General features: G+C 42.1%; 1 protein-coding gene across 1 annotated transcript in view; it reads right to left on the bottom strand.

Moving 5' to 3' along the window:
* The window catches only part of WTIP (WT1 interacting protein), a 90,808-nt gene that overhangs the window by 5,748 nt on the left and 61,178 nt on the right, over positions 1–23,882 (bottom strand). Inside the window, exons 3-7 of the mRNA XM_067302487.1 lie at positions 20,911–20,978; positions 6,793–6,855; positions 4,146–4,276; positions 3,007–3,058; positions 1,096–1,164 (exon numbers count right to left, since the gene is read on the bottom strand). Coding sequence (XP_067158588.1) covers positions 1,096–1,164; positions 3,007–3,058; positions 4,146–4,276; positions 6,793–6,855; positions 20,911–20,978 — 383 coding nt within the window. The remainder of the gene's footprint in view (positions 1–1,095; positions 1,165–3,006; positions 3,059–4,145; positions 4,277–6,792; positions 6,856–20,910; positions 20,979–23,882) is intronic.

Raw genomic sequence — 23,882 nt, 5'->3', positions numbered from 1 at the left:
TTGGAGGTATCAGTGACCCAGTGTGTACAGTCTGAGAGCCTAATTTGAGGCTGTTAGGCAGCAACCTACTCCTGTTAACACATGGCTAACCCCCTAATTTCTGCATGTAATGCACTCCGCCATTCTGGGCAGATGTGGAGGCAGCTTGATGTGCCTCAAACTGGAAGGAGAATGGGGAACTGAATAATAAAACAGAACTGGAAATAAACCCCCATTGGGACATTCCAGTATAAAGTCAATAGGCTGAGAGAGAAGGGGAGGGAGCTGTCATCTTAGGTGAAGCTTGCACAAAGCAATAGATGGGGGAAGAAAGAGGAGGGAAGCACAGCTCGCTCTTTAAAATGCTTGGATTTTCTCTGCCAATTTCTCTTAAAAATTAATAGGAAAGGATGAAGTATCAGCTGTCTCCATTAGAAGGAGATAGCTGAATGGACTGGCTCTTCCTCACATTTAGGTTCATACACATTTCAAGATACCCTGAATTTTGCTCTCTTCTCCCTCATTTGAAAATCTCTTTATAAAACCCTTTTGTGCAGGAGTGCACGGAAGGAGGATTGCTCCATTTTTGCTTCTGGGGCTAAGATAAGCCACACTGGATGGCAACACAGTTAGGATCTATGTTAACAGATGCATTTTGTATCAGACAAACCTACAGTAAAGGGGAATTTTGGGGTTGATCCCAAATTAAAGAGTTTGTTTCCCTCGTCATAGTGCCTGACACAGAGCTAAGACTGAACTCAGCTCTCCTCAGCCTCCTTTTGAAGCAAGTTGACGTAGTCCACAGCTTGGTCTCTCTGCCCCAATAAATATGTAAGTGTCCTGCACCCAGCTTTTGAAATTAGTTTACTGAAAATAAAGAAACTAATTTCATGCTACTGGAGATGACAGCACCACTTGCAGCTCAGCTAGCAAGTCACTGCTGCATTCATCCTCCCTCCCTCCCTCCATGGAGCAGCGTGGCAGAACCCTACCTGCCCAGGCATGCGCAGGAGCCGGGGAGAGCACCCTGGGGTGCAGTCAGACATCCATGAGAGGTTGCTAGTTATTAGCAAAGACTTGCCGTGTCGCAGCCAGGCAGAGACGCTAGACACTCACCTCACAGTGATAGCATTCCACATGGTAGTCTTTGTCCATTGATACCACTCGAATGGTCTCCTCGGAGCCCTGTTTGGAAAGCACAGAGAATGTCAGACTGGGCTTGTAAGTTGTGTTTGTCAATATTCTTTCAGGGCCCAAACTGTAGCTTTGGAAAGCTCTTTCCCTGCAGAAACCCCTCTCCCTCTGCAGAGCAGCTCTGTGACAGCTAAAGGTCTTGTCCTCCTAGTACACAACACTGTACCACTGTTTTCACTGTGCAGCAGCAGCGTGGATATCTGACATATCTGAGCTGTAGAGCTCCTTTTGGAAGTGTAGCCAAAACTTTGTCCTCAAGAGAGAAATTTCTCTTGAAATCAAATCGTTTTCCAAAGGCACCCAGGATTTGAACAAATTAGCAGCCAAGAACTACAACCTGCTGATTGGGCAACTTCCTCTTACAGACATCCTGGTCTGATCTTTCCAGGACTGTATTCCCCTCAAACCAGCTGGTGCACAGCTATTTTGCACATGAACATGTCACCATATGTACCCCAGAGGGATTTACTTACCAGTCTGGCAGGTCATTATGAGCACAGGCCAAAACCTCAGCATGAGGGTGGATGCAGTGGAGTTGTGTAATTCCTGGCTGAGCCCCAGGCCCTGCACAGCAGCCCATACCCTTCTTGTAACCTCACAGACTCTTTTTGTAAGCCACTCTGAAGACAGAGCTCATCATTAAATTTTTTTCTCGCATTGTTTTCAGTTCCAGGTGTGGTTAGAGCACCAGATATGACGTAGACTATGTCTGAGAGAAGCTGTGGACAAGCTAGCACCTGCACTACTAGACTTGAACTAACCTATGAAATCTCCATGGGAAAGGAGGTGGAATCTATCCTGGTAACTATCAGATGAGTCAGCATTAGGACAGCTACACTTCTTTTTTTCTTCTTTTTTTTAAAGAAAAGTAACTTTGTAAAACACAAAACCAGTGAAATTTAGATAGGGCTTTTCTCCTCACTCCCCATCAGCAGGGCAGGCAGTTCCAGCTCACCCTTTAGAGAGTTTTTAATGCAGCTGAGACCTGGCCATTTAAAAGAACTAATAATGACAAATGAAGTGTAATATGCAGACTGGTGGAGGTGAGCATGCTGTACAATGCAAACTCTGGCTCTGTACACATGACAAGAGGAAGAGGAGGGAGGTACTGAGGCCCTTGCTTAAGAATAAGCTAGTCAGTGACTTGAGCAGTGGGAACTCAGTGGGTTCTGCACTCACTGGAATTAAGAGGGTGCATCACTGCGGGCAGATAGAAAAGGGCTGTGTGCTGTAACGCAGAAGTCTTACTGTGCTAAGTGTATTGTCAGGATGGGCTGAGGTTGCAAGCAGCAGTCATTCATCTGGCTTCCCTCTTAGCTAACTTTTCTACCTCCTTTTCCACCCCTTTAAGCACTTTCATTACAGTGCCACCCTGGGATGACAGGCTGTGTGGCCTTTTAACAGGATCAGGGTAACCCTCAGATGTCTTTTGACCTTGGGCATCTTAACAGATCCACATCAGAAATGCAAACGTAGCAGAAAAATAAAATTGCTACTTGAGCTAATGGGAGATTCTAAAAATAAACAGGGCTTTATTTCTTGGGTTGTTCTTGGAGCCCCAGTCAGAGCTTTCAATTAAATGAGATTTACAACAGCATAATTAAGACCTGGAAAGCACCCTAAAGATACAAAGTACTATGCTGTGTAAGTATTATGACTATTACAACCTCTGGGCATGTTTGGGAGTGATACTGCTGCTGAACTGTATTTAATTTTGTATCTGACCTACTACAGACTCTGGAAAAGGGAGGAAAAGTATCTAATGTGTTTTTAGAAAGTGTTCATATGCATACAACTGTCTTCCCTAAAGAGTCAGTGCGTATTAACACATACCTGTGCTGGTAGAATCGGCTGGTTACAGGAAGCACATTTTGGTGCAAAAACCCTATGGTGCAAGAAGAAAATGTTCAAATCCCATTCAAAGCTTCTTCAAAAAAATAAAACCAAAGAGGGCCATGTCTTCTTTTTAGCAAAATGTAGAGAACCAAGGGATTTGAAATATCTCTAAAATTTCACTGAAATTCAAGGAAAAGGAGATCTGGAAGAGAGGCTGATCTACCCCAGCTTTTTATTGCTTAGGTCTTCCTGATCTCTAGGCATAACCAATCCAACACTCTGCCTTCTTTCTTACTTTACTTTATTCATAAAGCCATTCACGTTCTTCCATGGACTCCCTGCTTTGACGCAAAGCAGCTCCTGACTTAGAGACTGTCATCAACTAATGTCAGGAAGACATGACCCTGTTAAATATGAGAGGGGCTGATACTGGCTAGGATCTACTTATTAAACCAAATAAATCAGCTGGTCTTACCCATAGCTGCATTTTATGACAATCATTGGGCCAACATTCACTCTACTCTTGCAGTGTGGTCAGTTAGACCAATAGGGTTGAGTTCAGAGAGATTTACTCTTGCTGCATAAGCTGCATTATTGGTTGACAGGAGCTAATTCGCATTGGCTTTGAGTGGGAGCAGAAGAGAGCCCAAGAGTAATCATTTAAACCTCAAAAATGTATTGCTGAGTGAGGCTAAAATCATTCTGACACTAGCTACTAATTACATGTCTACTGTCTCGTGTAGGTTAACATACCATATACTCCACTGTCATGCACTGCCAGAATCTGGACTCCTAGAAGCAGCCAGCAGAACCTACCATCACTTGCAGAATTAGCCTGGTTTAATTAGTACTAAAAGTCCTGAAAGAAGTAGAGAAGCAGCCCCCAGAAAGATACCCCCTTTGACACAGTTTGATTCTCAACCTCACTGGGCACCTCTATGTCATGTTGGGCTCACAAAGTGATCTTTAATACAACTTTCATATACCTTACAAATACAATATGTGGGAAGAGCACTAAGGGACATCAGAACAAATAGGACATCAGAACAAACAGGCACTTTTTATCTACTGCAAGGCTTGTAACAGTAATTTAATTAACCATTTTTTCAAAACATGCAATGGATCTGTGTACTTACGTGTGATAGTCTTTGACACAGTAAATATTGTTCTCCACATCTACAGTGAAGGGGACTCCATCCAAACATTCATTACATACCACACAGCGGAAGCAGCCAGGATGGTATGACTTTCCAAGGGCCTGTAATATCTTAGGAGGCAAACAGTAAAATGAGTGGATGCACAATTACATGAGATTCCCCCCCCTACACAGCTGTGTCTGATTCTTAAAAATGTACTTATTAGGTGAGTGAGAAATGCACTTCAGGACAAAATTACCACCCTGCAAATCTATCAGCGAGGGCCCTTTTAAAACCAATAAATTATTATTTCAGTAGGTTTATAAAAGGCTCTCAGTAAAGAGAGAGAACTGTGAAAAATCAAGCTAATGACCATGAGTCTTAGCTCTGCAGGACCAATACTGCCCAACAGATATTAAAAATGGCTTCCTAGGCTGTTTCCTGGAAAATCTGCTGCAGCCAAATACAAGTTACTGGGATACAGAGTTAATTTGCAAAACATAATGGGCTGTAACAGGAGCAGTCCGAATCAGTCAATACTCAAACAACAAAACATAAACAAATAAATCAGTGTCCTTTATTAGTGCTTCTGATCCACTAGATACCATTCATACCCATCAGTTTCAGTTCAGATTCCATCTGTATCAATGGATAATTAAAATTGTCCAGGCTTTTGCCATGCTGATCTTCCCTACTGCATTTTTAAAGGTTTCAAGGAAAGGCCTGACACAGTCTCATCTACACTGCTACAGAACAAATCCCCTCCTCCTGGCATCCTTGTACATAGTGCTTCGAGTGGCATGGGGATGTCAACAAGCATGTGCCGAGCCCACAAACAAACCTCTGGAAAGTGTTGTACATGGTATTTTCAGGCAGCTCTCAATGGTTTACAACACCAATTGCATGCATTTCAGGTATGAGAATCACCTTGGGGAGGTAATTTCAAAAAATATCTGCTAGCAATAGTGTTCAGCTTGGAGCTGTTAATAAGCTGGAGATGAAAATCTCCACAGGCCAAACTCTTACAGTCCTGTAAGTGTTTCTACAAATAAAGTTCCAATCACCAGGAAAAAAGGAGTATAGGAAAAATGCATGAAACCAATTTAATTTCACCTTTTTTTCCCTCTTATGAATCCCTCCAGTTCTCTGTTCAGTGACTGACACGAGAGTCCGATCAATCTGCAGGCCGGTTCCTATTCAGAAACAACTCCTCTCTGTGCCTGTTACTATCCAGGCAGCGATATAACAAGCTCTGTTAGTCCGGCCCAGCTCTGCAGCAGCTCTTTGCACAGAACAACTCCTAATTCAACTGCACTTTGAGCCCTTGAACAGCTTCAAGGCTTGCGCCCAAGCCTGTGGAGTTGCCGCAGTGCTCCTCAGCTGTGCACTACTGTGCAGGCACATTTGTTGTCTGTTCGCTCCTGGGGAGGAACATGAAGGAATTAGCCAAATAAGACGGCTTAATTCCTGGAGCTCCCAGTGCTATTTCCTTTTGTTGGAGCACACTTAGTGATGGGAGAAAGGCAGACGAGCACCTGCCAAACTTCCAGCTACTACACTACACCAATGAGATATTGTGGACTCTTGCCTGGGATTCTGCAATTAAGGGCCGGCTCAAAGCATGCAAGTCAGAATACCCTCCCCCTCCCAGCATGACACAACTCTAGAAATTTGCTCTTGGGCTAAAACGAACAATATCCTTGCCCAACCAGTGGTGCCAGGATATGAGCCAGAATCCTCATTAGTTAAGTCTCTGTTCCAGCTTCTACTGAACCTCCATGTTCACAACTCAATAGCTACTTCTGTTAGGCATGCTGATGTTCATGAACATTTTACAGCAAGAGGAAAACATCAATATATTATGATAATAGATCAGATCATGATATATGATTATATATAAAATAATAACATAATAATATCTCATAATAACATAATAATATATCATGATCTGCACTTCTTCAATGTGCAGTCTACTTTGTTTTGTTTAGGAATTTCTGCTTAGAAAGAACAGTCTAAATTCATCATACTTTCACCCAGTGAAATGATGCCAGAACTATCTGGCCCAACCCACAGCCCTTATTTTTTATTATAAAAGTAACTGACTGCTGGCTCCCTGCAAATGACAGTGGCAATAGTGCATTTTAACAGATGTGAAAGAAAAAATACAGAGGTGGAGCAAGTGGCAGAAGGTAAATAAAGCAAGTCTCAGAGCAGGCAACAAACTCAGGACTACAAATACGTCGCTCTCCTCAATGGTCCCTACCGCCTCCCTTTGATAGGGCTCTCACTATTTCATTGTCTTACAGAGCAGCCTCTTCTCCTTTACCATGTTCCCCTATGAAGCTGTTCTGCATTTTCACCTTTGGTATTAAAATTTATAGTTGGCTTTCTTTTACTGATGGGATAAACTGATGTTGCAGAACAACAGCCTCCCATCATCTTAGGAGGAGGAAAAGCCCAACTTACTGCACTTGATAGCAATATAGCATTTTAGCTTATTTATGATGCTTCCTGAATTTCAGAATTTAGCTTGACAATATTGGAGACACAACAGTCTGACTAGAGAAAAAGCACAACATGCCAAAGTGCGCTACCTGAAATACATCAAAAGAAATATATCCCACAATTAGGAATTTAGGTCTCTTACCATTTCCATTATGAGGTGTCCACAAACAAAGCACTTGTCCGCTGTTTGCTGAAAACCTGAATACTGTTCAAATGACAGAAAGGAAAGAATTATTAGTAGCCTCCCTCTAGCTGTAGAAAATACCTCTTAAGCAAATGCTGTGCTATTTTTCAGCCTGTGCTGTATGTGATAGCAACTGTACAATAGTTTTGGAAGATAGAAGCCTTCACTCTGCACTTGGAACATGCTCAGCTGCCAGCTTTGCATTCTGATGCACTGAAACATTGGCATTTGCTATATAACAAGATTATTTAAAGTTTTGGTTTTTATTTTCAAAGCCTCTTGGGGGGAGGCAATGTGGGAAATAAATAATATACGCCTCCTGACTCATACTAAAATTAATGATCAAATGCTTACTGGTATCGCCTTTGGGACCTCTATTTCACTCAGTGGTACATGCTGGAAGACAGGGCCAACTGGGGACTTAATTGCCTTGTGGATATCAAACTTTTATCCAGGGGAGAATCTGAAAGTCTAGTTTTAGGAGTTTAGGTTCCTTATGCAATGTGGGCAACAGTAATGTACCTCAGCGAGGTAAGAACTAACCACGAGCCTGTGCCTCAAGCCTGCACCAGGAAGGGGAAAGCCCAGGGCAGGCCTGGCAGCAGAGCCCTCCTGGTTTCAGTGACAGGGGCATGTCAGCGGGGAGATGCCTTTGTCCACTTGGAATCCAAAGCTCCGCGTTCCCTGCCTGAGTGCTTTACATCTCAGCTGTGTTTTTGGGTCCCTAAAGCAGGTCCTATTTCAGATGTCAAAGTCCTTCTTTAACCCTAGGTTTAGAGGCATATGAGAAAAAAAGACAAATAACATCAAGGTTATCAGGCCAGACAACTGACCTACCAGACAACTACCCTACAGGCAATCGGGTAGCATTTGCCTGAAGAACTCCAGCCATGTAATTTTGAAACTGGTATTTGCAGTGGCTGAACTTTACCCTTACCCACTACAGTCCCATATAAACTAATTGCTGCGTGTGCATTCTTTCCTGCCAGAGGGAAGGGGTGCCCAGTTATTTGCATGGTATTGCACAGTGATGTTTACTTCGACAATTAAGGTTATAGCAAAGCTCATCTGAAAAGTACTCTGGTCGCATAAGATAAAAGACACGGAATGGGAGGACAAGGGTAACTGGACTCTTCTGCCAGAGCTCACTCAGCTTAATTGGCTCAGAGCATCTAATGCATCCTTGTAGCCTCAGCCTACAGAGCCTATGCCTTGCTCCATTCCCCCCTTGATTTAGCGGGGATTAACTGTCCCCTCGCCTCAAAAGCTACTGGTTCACAGCCTAAAGCTGCCATGTTTTCCTTTTTATTGGTGTGAGGGGATTATATGTTATTTCAGATCAATAGGCTGGAGACAAAATTATTGTTGCTACGCACCAAAAGCGATTATGAAGAAAAAGGTCTCACAGATACTTTCATGGGCCCACAAGTCAGTAAATGATGCTACTGCAGCTGGCACAGCTCCCCACTTACTACACGCTGAGGAACACAGCTCATGCAGTCTTATGAAACTTTAAAACTTTAACTTAACAGTCTAGGGTGTTCAGGAACAAATACAGAGGTGGGCAGACCATTCTAGTTGGCTATTTCTGCAAGATATTATTCTGAACTGTGTAATGGAACTAGTACGCAAGTCTAGACATAAAAAAATGGTTGGGTTCATCTCCCCACTTTCAGGTAGCAGCTTTCGTATCAAAGCATTTGCTTTTTCTTCTCCTTACTGAGGCAGAAAAAAGGCCTCTCTCTACTTGGGATGCTTCTTGGCTGCACTATATCTGAGTAACCACCTGGCTAGACTATTTCCTAAGGTTGTGAACTCAGGGGTTACTGGAAACAGGTGGGTAGGTCCTAGCAGAGCAGACAGCAGAGGATTAACAATAGTACAAACCTAGCTAATTCTAAAATCCTGCTGGAATGAATTTACCAGTACCATCTGGCTGTCATTTGATAAGGAATGCAAAGGCGCATTTACCCAGGTATTGATTAAGAAGGAACATTATTCCCCAAGAACAGAATGGCTTAGTGGTCAGATTAATGTCATTTATTGCTAACTAGATTGTCATAAATTACACTGCTTGTCAGAAAGAAAGGTTTTGTTGACACAAAATCACTCTTTATGACTAACCCTATTAAATTAAAACCATGATTTGTTTTTAACAAGAGAATTGTTATTTGTCAAGCACATCCAGAGCTGGATTACCTAGTTAAGAAGATTTTGCAAAATGGCAGCAAGTCTAATAACAGCGATAAAATATTTCATGGGCTCGGAGAACTCTCCTTTATCACTACACTGTTCTCTTTTCTGATCACAGCATTGATCTGGCCAAACCTGAAACCGTCTGATTCAGTGAGAGCTGGCATTTGGATTAGGCTCTGCTCACCCTTTAAATCTATCTGGACTGGAAAAGAATAACAGTCTTGGATCTCAGCAGCACTGCTTTTCTACATGATGGTAGCACTGTGGATGCTGCTGTTTAAAGGTAACCAATAAATTACTTTCTTCACATTTTTGCATCTCACCTGTCAACTTCTGCTTTGCTATGTTTGCTTCTGTTCCTAACTGGAGAGTTCAGACATGGTTGTTGTGCTAAGTTTTCAGTTTTAAAAGCAGAGCTTACAAAAGAAGTCTTAAAATACTAATTAAAATGGGTAACCTCAGTCTTGAGGCATTTGATTAATATATTAAGCTTCACAAATCTTCTGTATGCAATGAGACAGAAGTTGCGACTTGCTCCAGACTGCAGACAAGGCAGAATGGCTTCCTTACTAACTGTCAGCACACCCAAAAGCCACCGTAACGGTGGTTCCCAGCACGGCCCGGTGGAATAAAGGGTCCGGTCCCCCCGTGTCTGTGAACTGAGCAAGTACAAGAGAAGCAGGGTTACGTTCTACACTTGTAGCCTTTTTCATTACTGACATAGTTGGAGGGGGAAGAAAAGTTTTTGGGCATACCAACCCGTTTCACAGCCTGGAGACATGAAAAACAGATTGAGGTGAAACAGTGAAACAATATGGATTGATAGATAGGATCCCAGTGCAAAAGACAAATCATAGTTACATTATTTTATACATACAATATCATTCAGGACATAAGCAGAACTAGGCTTAATTCTGGCCTGACTTTATAAGGTTCTTATAGGTGCCATTAAAAAATCCCCACCTATTTGGTTGGCAGACCAGTAAGAAAATGTAAATACAGACCAATCTCAAACTAGACAGAAATTTTCACAAGGCTACAGACCACGTGTAACTGTAACAAATAAGGACTGTATTTTTTTAACATTAACAAATATTGATTATAGATACTGATTAAGCATATATAAAAACATTGATAAAAGTTTTATAAAAAGGACAGCTCTGAAAATTAAAGCTCAAAATGAAGCATTAGCCTTTACTCTCACTTATGTGACTTAGAAATAAGATGCCAGTTACCAAAATGCAAAGAAGGCAAGTGAATATGGAAGAGCTGGTATTATTTTTCCTGATTCCTTAGTTTGGTCAACTGTTTTCTCCCATATATTACCTTGTCCTTCATGTCTCTCCTAGGATAATAAAATCTCAGTTAATGTGCAAGAACCAAGACTTCATAATCAAGCTCCCCAATGATATCTATATAACATAAGATTCTGAGAAGCTAAATAAACCTTGAGAAATATGTTAATTATGTTAAAATAGAAGAGTAAAAATACAGTAGAAGACCTGGCTGGCTGAACTTTTCTTTTGTTTGCTGTCCACTATACTTTGATTATCAAACAGGCAAAAAATCTCAAGTGATGCTGTCCAAAAGTCTTTGTTTCAATGGAAGAAGAAAACAAGTCCCCCTCTGTCCTGAATATTTGGGCCTGTTAGCGTCCTCCTGTGATAATCTTTGGGTTTATGAACTCTTCTGTCAAATGCGCAATATATCCAAAAGAAATTAACAATGAATTTTAAGCATACAATGAACAAATTATGCATGGAGGATAATCCCACCAGCTACTATGAGAAACAATTTCTCCTCTCTGCCCTCAATCCTTTAACCAATCTTGGTTGTCTACCCAGGATCTTTTAAAGTTTGATGTTCTCATCACCATTTTCAAAAGCAAAAACGTTCAGAAAAGAGCATGCCTAAAAAAGGCTTCAGGACCCAAAGTTTCTACCTTAGGCAACATCAGATCTTTGAAAAGACGTGTCGCTTCTTCTCCTTCGCATGCCTAACCGTGCCCAAGAAGGCTGATGCGCTCACTCCCTGCTGTTATGCACGCAACAAAACAAAACCTTCCTCCTGGAAACAGGCCCTGGAATCTCATTCAGATCCATTTTCTTCTTTGACAGGATGTTTAAAACCTGCTGCAGGTTTATGCAAAGATCAAGTGGGTTACACATTTCAGTAGGTGTGGCAGTTGCTGCTGCCGTAAGGGTATGAAGCCGTAATAACTACAATTCACTGTTACAGCATTACAAAGTCACTGAATGTGGTTGTTCAGCTTGGAATTGAGATTCCTGCTCTTCTATGCTTTAAAGGCTTTTAAGAGGGATGATCAGGAGTTTTTGCCAAGATGCTTCAGCCATTTAATTCTGAAAACTAATTTCTGAATTGGGTGCTGCGCTAATAATGTATTCCAACCCCAGGCTGCCTGTAATCCCTCACAGACTCTCTTCTCCTTGGTTTCCCATTAGCAGAGCATCTGTCTTCTCGCTGCTTTATTGTTTGCTCTCTGCATGGGACCCTTAGTACATGGGACACAACAATGTAAGAAATTCATGGGATCACGTTAAGAGGGAGGGAATACCAAATTTGGTTTCATGCAGATGGGTTCTTGTTGTTTTGTTTTCTACACATACATTTAAATGCAGCGATTAAACTATACTGAACAAAATGGGGCCGTCTCAGGCTCAAAGATATGGGAGCCTCATGGCAGGTGGCAGAGATTAAACTAAAGCAAAATAGTCCCAAACTTTATTTTTCATCTCCCCTGAAATCCTTTCATCTAACCTGTTGCTTTTTCTTGTCTTGCTGCCAGTGGGGAAACATGACTTATGAGGAAACACTAGTGCAGCAGCATCTCTTCTTGCTTCTGGTTTTCCACTTTATGTTTGAAGGACATGGGTAAGGCAAGGAGGGACTTCATGTTCTGCACAGAGGTAACAGTTGATTAGGCCGTGCACAAAACTGATGAAAATCAGGAATTCTGCTGGTAGCTAATTTTGCCTTAGCAGTCAGGCATTTTATAGCCTCTAAGGAAGAAATAACCATATACTTCCATGCTTTCTAGAGAGCCTAGAGAGATCCATGTACCAGCATTTGCCAAGGCTATTTTCTGTCTCACCAATTAAGAGCCAAATAATGATTTTCTTACCTAGATCTTCTTAGATAAACTCCTGTGTAAGCTTTGCAGTGATATGATCAAGAAAAAAAAAATGAAGGAATGAATTTAACTCAGCACTGCATTATACAGTGCACAGTCTATTAACTTGATTCGCATTGTACAGCGCTTTATATTGCACAGCACTGTACTCTTGCTGGAGGTTATTCATTGTCACTGCTACCATCTATTATGTATACTGTGAAAGAAACTGTCTACATTAGAACATATCTTCCTGAAAAAAAATCTGGATTTTATTCAAAACAGTTGTTGAAAGATTTCAATTCAAAACATACAGCAACTAATACCAACATTTACTACAGAAGTGGAAACACACCACTTTCTCACGTTTTTTTTCTAACTCTCCCATAGAAAAAAATTAGTGTTGTCTGCTTACAAGTGTTTGGCAGGAGTTATATACAATTAGAAAGAGCTCTAGTTCCTTTTTTAAGTGTGCTTCAGTTATTGTAACTTACTTTTCAATGTAGAAAGGATAATCTGACTTTTTGGATCCACATCTCAAAAGGAAATAGGGGGAATGACTATCTGGCATGAAACCAACTGGACTTTGTAACACACACTTCAAAACATTCCAGTAGCAAATGTAAAGTACAGGATAATTGCAAGAGCTAGTTCATAGTGATAAATCTCAGAAAAAAAAAAATCATCTTTTGCTTTCCTTGTCTATTTTGTCACATCCTAGAGAGTGATTCCTGGGACCCACCTAACAATCTGTAACCCAATTCCAGAAATGCTGAGCTCCTCTTACTGAATTCAGACCTTACTCACACATTTCCATTACATTCCATTAAGCTCATTTACATTATTAACTGCCTATGTATTGTTCTTTTACAGACTTGTGAGATTTTTTTGGAGTCTGGTTGGTCTCCTATTTCAAAACACCAGTTTTCTTCAATTAGCAGGCCTGCAGCTTGCTATGTGTGCAATGTTTGTCAGTGCTCAACCTTATGTTTCTCAGCCATGGTGCCAAAGTTCTTATATGGGCCCTTGCTTTAAAAATTTGTCCTCTGGGATGAATTCCTGAGAGAAAATCCAGACCTCCCCCCCCAAAGTCAATGGGAGCTCTGCCACCGGCTTCAATGGACATGTAACTTCTTGATATGGGATACAGCACTACTGTGTTCCATTATAATTAGAGGTGAATCCAAACTGCCAGCTCTACCTATTCCTTGTGGTGATTAAGATACAAGTCCAAAGTGCCCAGGCCAAATCAAGATCTGAATATCCCTAGAGACTCCAAAATTTACATTTTAAGCTCATCTGTAGGCTTGATGGAACACTTCAATTCAGAATATCCCAATAAATTAGCCTTATTTCACCACTGTCAAATCTGTTTATAAAATTAAACCAGGACCACTGGCATACTACAATTGTTGTAGTATGTACAACAGTACGTACTACTTTTTTTTTTTTTTTTTTTTTTTTTTTGGCAGGGAGGGGTTGGAGTGAGACACACACACACAAGTAACAACATGAACCCTCCTGCACAGATTACAGTTAACACACTATAATCTGTCTGTTTTTGTTGATAGTATTGGAGAGCAGAGCAACATTTGGCATTCATCATTCTTTTTACTGCATATGCTTTGAATCTGTCCACGTTTGATTAGTGGTACCAGTGCTCTGGAACTTGAAAGCACCTTCTTTCCTAACCTAGACTGGCCAGAGGCTTCAAAATGCTCACAGACTTCATTCAGCTTCTGTGTATCAGGAATATTGTGGCAAATTCCCTTCCCAGCTTTGATTCCATTATTCTGCTAAACTTATCATTAAACACCTATGTCTGCCTGTTCTATGACTGGAATGTGCATTTTAATCACAAGTCTTCTAAACACAACATTCTCACAATTATCTAAAACTATATTTGCTACGTGATTACCATTAGATATGAAACGGACGCAGGCTGCAACTTTAATCATTTACCTTTTCAACTGGAGTCTATTTTTTCTGAGAGTGTCTCCCATAACAGCGATGGGCTCTCTCACTAATGCACTAATCCCAGAGCTCACCTCCCGAGGGAGAGCTACAAGCACTTACACTCTCTGAGATGGAAAATCAAACCTCTGACTCCAGCTGACACTAGCTTCCATTACACTAAATAAAAACTCTCCTCCTAGGGCCCAGCATCCCTTCCTAGGGATGGGCCTTTTCCCACACTGCCAGGCTTGGAAAACAGCATGTGCACAAACTGAGAACAGCCTCGTTATTATTAATATTTACATTACAGCCATGCCTAGGGGCCCAAATTAGGGTGAGGGCGTCACTGTATTTGGTGCTACAGGATATGAAGATACAAGCCCTGCTCTCATGAACTGCCAGTCATCTAGCTATTCCTTCATTAATATCCTACTCCTTTCCTCCCTGAGAGGCTGGTTTGAGGGTAGATTTCTGTTTGCCTCCTCCCTACCAGTCCTATGCACCCTCACCCTTTCGGGTCTTCAAAATCATTGAAAGTTTTACAACTGTGGATTGAAGATAAGGCCCCATGTGGTCTCTGTAACCAGCTTCTGTGTTGCAGCGGCCAGTTACAGAGCAAAGGGACTATGCCTATAGCAAGGGAAAGGGTTACCTGAGCAAGTACCTAGTACTGGTGTAGGGGAAAGAAGGAGCAGAAAATCCCGAGGACTGGTCAGAGGGGAGAAAGAAGATCCAAGAAGCAGCTGGCAGGCTTGCAAAAAGCACTGCTTCGGTTTGTTGGGCGGCGCTGCCGCTGGCTCCTTGCCCTCCCTTCTGCCCTAGCCTCAGTTCTTGCCTTTCCCTGTGCTGAGTTGGGAGAGAGGGACCGAAGCCAGGGCAGGGAGTCACAGCAGCTAGAGCAACCCACGCTGGGACTGGCCACGCTCTGGGACGGGAAGGGGCAGAAAGGGGACACCCAAAGTCCTGGATACTTGCAATCTGTTAAGTCTCTCTTCACGGTTGGCATGAGCAAAATGAAGTTTTTAGAGCATTTTCCTTTCAGGATTTATGGGGAAAGTGACAGATCTTCCTCTAATCTGATTCACTGAAATAGCTGAACAGTTTTAGATGAAACTTTCAACAATAAATGACAAGAAAGTTAGCCAGAGGCAAAAACCTGGCGTGGAGAAGTTCAGCCTAAATGATTAATTCTGGCAAAGTTAAAAGACAGTGAAAGAAATCATCTTAGAAGGGGAAGTTTTGGATGACCTGAATGCTATGCACTGCAGCTTGTGGTGTCTGTAATAGGTTATTTCCATAGCATCTGAGTGCCTTCCAGTAGTACATTAAGCAATGTAACTAACATCTGTCACATGAGGTTCATTTTCCTTCTCATCTTCTCCCTGGAGGAAAATTCTCTCATTTCTTAACCTCTACTGGACCCCCACTCAATAATGTTCATTACCTCAAGAGAAAAAGGGAAAGCCTATCAAAAAGAAGGAAAAAAAAAAAGATAATAGATCTAAGATCCAGGCTGCTTTGGTGACATTTTTTAAGTCCTTTTTGCCAAGAAAAGCAGTAATTTCTTTTAAATTTCTTTACGTGATATTTAAGCATTGAAAAGGAAAGACAGATTAAAATTATTGAGCTATTTTTCCTTCACCCGTGATTATGCAGCAATTTATCAACAAAATGGAACAAGAACATCTGACTGGGATTATTTATTATACAGTAAGGCATTTATTTTTTGCTCACTTCACCAGGAACAGTTTCCCTGTTATGGCTAGTTAGCCATCTGTGTCCTAAGAGCTTTCAGGGAAGGATTAAACTGTCATTTGTTTTATTTCCTTTCAAGAAATAACTGTTGTAACAGGGCTAAGGCAAGAGCTGGATACTGCTGATCTTGCTACCTTAAGGTGGCATGGAAAAGAGCAACCATTATCTTCTGTTATCTTCCCTAGAACCAAAGCAAATCATTGTAAAGTTGCTGGGGTTTTTTTGCTGTTTCCATTCAATAATATCCAATCTTGATACTGAAGTGCTTCTACTAGAAATTGCAGAGATTAGACATCTCTGCACCATGCTTAGGCAGAAGTGGAAGTACCAGTGATTTTTTTTTTAATCTGATTTATTCACTGCATTTAGCCAAGACGGTCTGGGTTTAAGCACTGACAGAATTTACAGCTAATTAGGGCTGGAAGTGGGAGGCTGATAAAAATAAAGAAAGAAAGGAGAGGTATGCCATATCCTTATCATGTGGTAAGGGTTTACCAGCCCTAACGCATTCATTTGCAGCCCTGCATGCAAGAAGATTGGCACCATTCTCACAAGGACGATCATGGCAGTTCCATTTGGCATCTCTTCCCCAACTACAATTCCATCAGAGGGTCTAAAAACTTCTAGTACTTCTTCCCTGGAAAGAATGAGCAAAATAAGCCTTCTGATTCAGAGAAAGATAATCTGCACCCTCAATAAGAGCAAACATGTGGGAAAACTATTTGTTAGAAGAATGTACCTTGCAGCTATTGCCAAAGATTTTGATGGGTGTATCTGTGCTTTGGATAGCTTTATGGCTGCGCAGTGGAAATTGCTCATAATGAATGATAACATGTACTTTTCTGTAACACCTTTCGTCCAAAAATCAAAAGCACTTTACAAAAAAAAAAAAAAAAAAAAAAAAAAAAAAAAAAAAAAAAAAAAAAAAAAAAGCCCAGATTTTAAATGCTTGATGCTAGGAGCTCCTCATGTCACACTTACGGACTAACAGCTTGGTAGCTTACCATGCTTTAAATGACAACTGAGTTCTCTTAAAAAATGTGACCCATAAAGCATTTCACCATTGAAACGCAAATGCTTTTAGAGTTTGGACGGAGACACCCTTGAGTGGCTGGCACCAACTCTGTGCTGCACATTGAAAGGAACAGTTTAGCCAAGGAGGGCAAGCCCCACTGTTACAAGAGGTGCCAAACATTTATATAGACCAGATAATGTTGTTTGGTAAGGTTGTCTTCAAGAACCATAATAATATTGCAGTGAATTCAATGCATCTCCTTTGATGGAGAGAAAGAGCTGATCTGTCTTGAGTGAGTGGGAGTTAAAGAACCACATACCTTGTATGCACTACAAACTACAGTTCTGGAGACTGCTTCTACAGGAGCTGTTCTGACAAAGAGAACAGCAGTATTACAGGAAAATTAAAATATTGACACTTATGGGAAAAATTTAAACATTTCTAAAAGTTCCAATAGAGATCCATAAATAATCTCCATTCTTTCAAAGAAGTTTCTACATTGACTAGTTCACAGCAAGAACCGGTCCAGCTCTTTTGCCTGTCCTTGTTCATGTGCTATTTACTGTAGTCCCAGGGTGGGGTGCTGCTTCCTCCTGGTGTTTCACCTGGACTACTCTTGCTGGACATCCCCAGTATGGGGCAGGCTGACAGTGAGGAAGCACCTGCAGCAGAGTAACAGGATACGCAGAGGCAGCAGCGGGGATGGACAGAGCTCTGGAAGAATTACAGCCCCCACCACTGCCCCATGCTCCCTGTTGAGAGTAGGATTGGGACGGGCTCTCCGCCAGGCAGCAAGGAGGCTTTAGCCCACTTCAACCCCTGCCCCTATTTGCATCACGTCTGCAAGTCCGCTGCTTCCCATCAGTGTGCCTCTTGCTGGGAGGTCACATGGGGGGCTCATTCAAACCACTGCTACTTTGGAGGGACTGTGAGCCGTGAAACATCGCCACCTCACATCTGTCTCTCTGTGAGCGATGAAACATTGCCACCTCACATCTGTCTCTGGGAAACAGTGCAAAGATTACCCTGCTGTTGCTATTGCAAGTTTACAGACCTCTCCATTTATTATTACATGGATTTCACCAATGACCACAGCATGATAGGCACAGTCCCTCCTGCCGAAATTCTCAGGAGCTGCTCTGCTTCTAACTCCTGTTATGTTTGTAACAGACATGAAATAACCTGCTCACAAACTGCAGGGCTGTAGCTCCACGAAGCCATGACCAGATTCCCATACATATATGAGCATCTAACGTTTCTCATAGTTCCCAGGCAAAGAAAAGCCAAGTAAGAGAATGGACACCAGTGGGAGACCGTATTTTGTTAGCAGGAATACAATTATAATGTAGACAGGCTGCCTCCATTTCCTCCCCCAAATTAAAATGATCTTTTCCTATGTTGTTACCTAAGAATGCGGCCAAAATCTGATCCACTCTGCCTTAGACTGTATTTTAGAAGCCAAAAAGAGGCTACAATGAGCTAGGAGACAAGTCCCTTGGTGCAAGAAGTGTTGAAAGGAAGAGCGCATACTCTTGCTGCTACTCTAGCTCAGGACAGAGGCTTTCAGGGAGGGAGGGAGGGAGGAGGCAGGTCTTTGTGGGGTACCAGTGGACTCAGGCCTATGGGACAACTCAGGAGACTGTTATAATGTACAGCAGCTCCTAGAGCTCTGCTGGCTCTCTCTTCTGGGCCTGCAAAGCCTGCATGGCAGTTGTCAGAGGGCAAAATTAGCCTAACACATCCTGAGGCAAAGTTTTTTACTTCCCCCTCCTGCCCAGCTTCATTGCAAACAAGTGTCCCAACGGCTAGCTGACATGTCTAGAACTAGAGAGGGCCATGGGCTTGAGAAGAAAGGTGAGGAACAAGCCCTTTGTGAAAAGAGGGGGGACTAAACAGATCCCCTAGATAGTCTGTGTCCTATCTTTTACTTCTTTAATATCCTACTGTGGTGCTGTCAGCTGAAAATCCATATATAAAGCTGCACTGAGGTTTGGAGTTACAGCAGATATTGAAATCTCCTGTTACACAGAAAAAGCATTTGACTATCTGCATTGGACTTTTTTTTTTTTTTTTTTTTTGAATTTCAAAATGGTTAGGAGCAAGGCCTGGGAGTAAGAAGCTGTTAAAATGACTTCCTTATTAAATGCAACTTTGCAGCCTTTTCCTGTGACTGCTAGGCTTTGAGCTTTTCAGTCCACATAAATCTAAATTAGAATAGGCAAAGTTGTTTCATTTCATTAGGGAAGCAAAGCAATTCCTAGTATTCTTGCTTGCTATGATTTGCTGAAGGGAAGCTAAGAGAGGATGGAATCACTTTCTGAGAATCAGCTAATTTAACACTGTTAGGGACAATGTCAGAATTTAATTTCTTTTGCTGCCTTATGCAGCAGACAGTCCCTTGGCCTGCCTTTCTCACATACCCCTGTGCTACTGGGAACCTGCTAAGATGTACTAGTAGAAGGTTCAGGCTTATAAATCTGTGCCTTAAATGTCCAACAGTCCCCTAACTTTCAGGAAGTTTATTCCTATCAGGTCCTTAACCCCAATTTTCTTGGGAAAATGACTGCAAGTGTCTCCCTACAGAAGCCTACTATGGAATGGGCTAAAGACTTTTCCTCCCTCTGAAAACTGAATGTTATCCAAAAAGAAATTTAGATTTTTACATTTAAAATTGTTATGTTTAGGCTGAAATTGCAAGATAATAACAACAATCACATTGTTAAGTCTGTATGAAAGGTTTTGATCATGGGGAAAGTAAATTCTAACACAATTCAAAACAAAAATCTCAGTGTTTGAACCCTTTCATCTCATATTGCACCTTTTCCCCCTCTCCCTGTGTTTCTGCAGGAACACAGGAAAGAGCTGAAAAAAAGCATGGGAGAAAAAATAATTTTATCTCCAAGAAACAAGTAAAACAGTAACATATTTTAATTATAACAAGCAACCTCTTTTCTGTCAAAAATACAATTTGTTCTTTTCAACAGGCTCCAGCTGTGGGAGGCTGAGAGTAAAGGTGTAACACATGAAGGCAAATATGGTTTATATTTTAGGAATTTCCAGGATTTTTATGGATTGCATTGATGAGAAATGCATTTCCACACTCTGAAATGTCAATAACATTTTTGTTGTGGGATATACTTTGAGGAATTCCTTTGCAAAAAGGATGGCAATATACTCATTAGAAATGGAAAGTCATTCTTGAAGACCCAGGCTTCTAAATGAATGTTATTTCAATAAATAAAGGTGCTGTGAATTCAACATACTGATTCTCCAATTCATCCTATAAGCTAAAATACTTCATTCCTCTCTGATTTTACTTCCCAGCCACGTTGTCCTCTTAATCTTAATTATAAATGGTCTGCCAGTTATCAAATCTTTCTCTGTGTAAGTACTGCACAATCCTCACCCTTAATTGCACAAATATTTTATTTTTGGAACAACGCAGCTCAGCAACATGCTTCATTTTTCTTTTCATGACTCAGTCTCTATTAAAACACAGCATTTATAAAAGCTCTGGGTGTGTGGAGAGAAAATTAGTTGCTCCTCCGTGGCTAACAGTTTTTAGCTAATCACAATGCAGCTCCACATCACTCCTAGCAGAGCAGTGATTAAAACTGTGCCTGTAACAAAGCAACATTGTACACAGCGATGACGTGCTACGGTCAAAAACGTCTCCCCTCTTGTTATGATTGGTATTCCCCAGATGTTTGACTTTGAGCTCTAGCTTGGCAAGTGAGGCTTTGTGGCTGCAATTCAAGTCCAAAGCTTGAGCAGCTCTAGTGTTTATTCTCATAATTTACACTTTGTGATGGCTTATGGACAGTTACATACTTGGTTTCATAGCCACCACTTCAAACTAAGGGCCTGATCCTGTCTTCATGGAGTTGATGGTAAAAAGCTCTGCAATTCCAACAGAGGCAGAAGTAGGCCCCAGAAGACTAAACCGTTTCTCAAAGCAAACAAGCCAATATAAAAGAACAATTTGGTTTAAAAACAATGAAAAAATGCCTGAAATCTTACTTACTAGGAAGTCTTCTTCACAGTACACTTTACCATTGACATTGTAGAATGCTTTTCCTCGTAGTCTTCTCCCTGTTAAAATATTTTACCGTCAGAATTTTGTACTCTGTTTCCAAGTTTAGGCATTCAGGACGAAAAATAAAAAGTACACCCTGCTGTGCCCATTAACATGGCCAGTTCCTAGCTTTTTTTCCTCACTGGACTGTCAATCCAGATACCTGGGTGAGAATTAGGCTCTAGTCTCCATCATACATTAAAAAATTCCTTATCAACTGAATTTGACCTGTAGGTATGGGTTGGAACCCAGATGATTCCAGTTCCTGGTAAATTTGAAACCTAAACCCCCAAATGATTATTCTGGTGGGAAAAACTCATTTGCAAATCAAAGCAATTTTCTTTGCAGGTCAAGTCATACCTGGGATGAACCCAATGCATTTGACTCTGAAGGACAACAAGCGTGGCATACCAGCATATTAATGTTGCTGTCACCTTTCATTAATCAGTGCTACAACAGCTAGACCTGTAGCAACCTGTGATACTAAACCAGCACAAGGCACAGGGAAGCACAGAACAGCACTGAAAACGAGAAATTTCATTTCTGAGTTTGAACATTTGCCATTTTATTGGAACTAGCTGTGCTCTTATTTACTATGTATGTGATCATCATAAATTGATGGTTCCCTTTACAGATAAGAAATATACAAGATTCCAGAAAGCCTCAACAAATAATGTTGAAAAAAGGAATTCAGAAAACTACCAAATCCAACAGTTCTTTATATACGACTGATCAAAAACATCTCTCTCGTACACCAGAGTGGTTCCATTGAAGGCAATGACATTGTCTCAGTGTAAAACCAGCAAGGGAGAAGAGTAACCAGACTCATCCTGATTCAGCTTGTTCCCAGCCAGTGTCAGGGTCCTATCTGGCCAAAGTTTCCAAATATTTGAGTGTTCTCATTAAATCATTTGCAGCCTTGGTAAGGAGATGGCACAACGCCTAAGGGCCGCATATAAGCTGCCATTAGCAATGCACAGCAACAATACTGTTGGGGACACAGACCCAGAAAGAGGGCAAAAGACTGTTTTTACAGGTTATCAGAGAACTCTCTTTGAATTCACTGTTGAAACGTTTACTCCACAAAATAAGCTTGGGCTTCTCCCTAACATCCCAGGGATGAGAACCTCCACCATAAACGCTGCCTATCCTTGCTGAGAGTTTAAATCTCAGGGCTGGCGAGCTCAGAGCTAGCTGGCAGAGAGCAGAGTGGCAGAAGTGCTCTCCACGGTTTCCATAAACAATGTTGAGGAAAATATGATTAATTTTCAGTGCTTAAAAGTGTCTCTTACACGTTGCCACTGTGATCTGATCCTGGGAAACAGTGTGCGGCACAAAGAAGTTGGGATTTGGGCTGATGCTTTTGGGAAATCACATGCTGTATGTGGTTGTCTGGCGGTTTTACTGTCGTGGTTGAGGGAAATGCTTCTTTTGTGTGCACATTCTTGGGCTTTAGATCTCACCAGCTGCTGTCTCCATATTACTGGTAGGTGGAGTCAGTTATTGTTTGTCTTTCTTACTGCCTGGTAGCTCTGGTTGGGGACCAGGATCCTGTTACCCTGGGCAATACACTGAGACTACAAGTCTTCTCTCAGAGACTCATGTAAAACTGGTCCATCCAGTAAGTTAGTCACAGAAACAAGACACAGGGCTGGAACAGCTCTTAGGAGGTCATGAGGCCTCTCTCAAAAGAGACACAGGAGCAACTACCTCTAGATCTTCCCTATTATGCATCCAAGCTGTTCTTAAAACTCTCCAGTGGAAGAGATCCATGACCTCCCTTAATAGTCTGCCCTAGTTCTTAACCACACTTCTAGCAAGAGTACGGGGTTCTTTTCTTAATATCTAACTGCAATTGTCAAGGAAGCTGTAAATTTCTTTATATCCTTCCCCTGTGAACGTGGTAAGCAAGCCATTCTCCTGCCTGCCTGACTTATAAATCTTTAGGCTCACGACTTTTTGAACAGAGCCCTTTACAGAACTATAAATATGCTTCAAAATGACCTTCAGACTCTGATTCCTATGAGGACCTGCTCAAAATTGAACTTACAGCAGACATGGTGCATCATCACCAGTGTTTTGGTAAAGGACTAGGGAAGACACAGCCTCCTACCCAATGGAAAAGCTGCCACCGCTTTCAGGAGTCCTCTGGCACCCGTTAGCTCGCTCCTCTGCTCTTGCCTGCAGTGCCTGTTTCAGGCTTGCTAAAGAATATGGCTGATGCTCCTTCCCAAAGGCCCAGCTCTACAAACTGTTTTGCTCTGGATCCCTGAGACATACTTCCTCCCTGCTGAGTCCTGCTCAGCTGCATTAGTTCTCCACCTGCCTCTCCTCCCTGCCTGCAGAGCTGCCTTCAGGATACCTGTTCCCTGACTGCCCTCTCCAGCCACAACTGTTCCTCCCACCGCTGCCATTTCTTCCCTCTGGCTCAAAAACCATGACTTGGCTGTCACTGCCATCATGCTCTCAAACCTCCTCCACAGCTCCTCTTCCAGCTTTGGGAAGCTGCCTCCACCTCATGTACACCCTTGCAGCAGTTCCTAGAGCCTACCTGCTTTTCACCCTGGGAAGGACACACAGGTCAGTCACCCAGAAATCTGTGGGCCTGAAATGTGCATCCACCTCCAGACAGACTTGCCCCCCGTCAGCTGGCCCCAGAGCCATCCAGGCCCAGATGCACTCGTGGCCAGTGTCCTCACACACCATGGCAGGGACTGAACGGGCTCCAAGCACCCCAAGCGTGCGGAGACTGGTGGCAGCAGCTCACAGCAGAGGTGAACCTCTGCCTCACAGCCTTCCAGACACACGTTCTCCTCTAAGCCCACCACCTACAGCAAGCACCACCCCGGCTCTGACTGCACAGTCAGGACAGCAAATCATAAACCTCTCCAGTGCCTTCAGAACCACACCATGCAAACAAA

The sequence above is a fragment of the Apteryx mantelli genome, chromosome 10 (genome assembly GCF_036417845.1).
Source record: "Apteryx mantelli isolate bAptMan1 chromosome 10, bAptMan1.hap1, whole genome shotgun sequence".
Taxonomy (NCBI): Eukaryota; Metazoa; Chordata; class Aves; order Apterygiformes; family Apterygidae; genus Apteryx; species Apteryx mantelli.
This window is presented reverse-complemented; position numbering and strand designations above follow the sequence as displayed.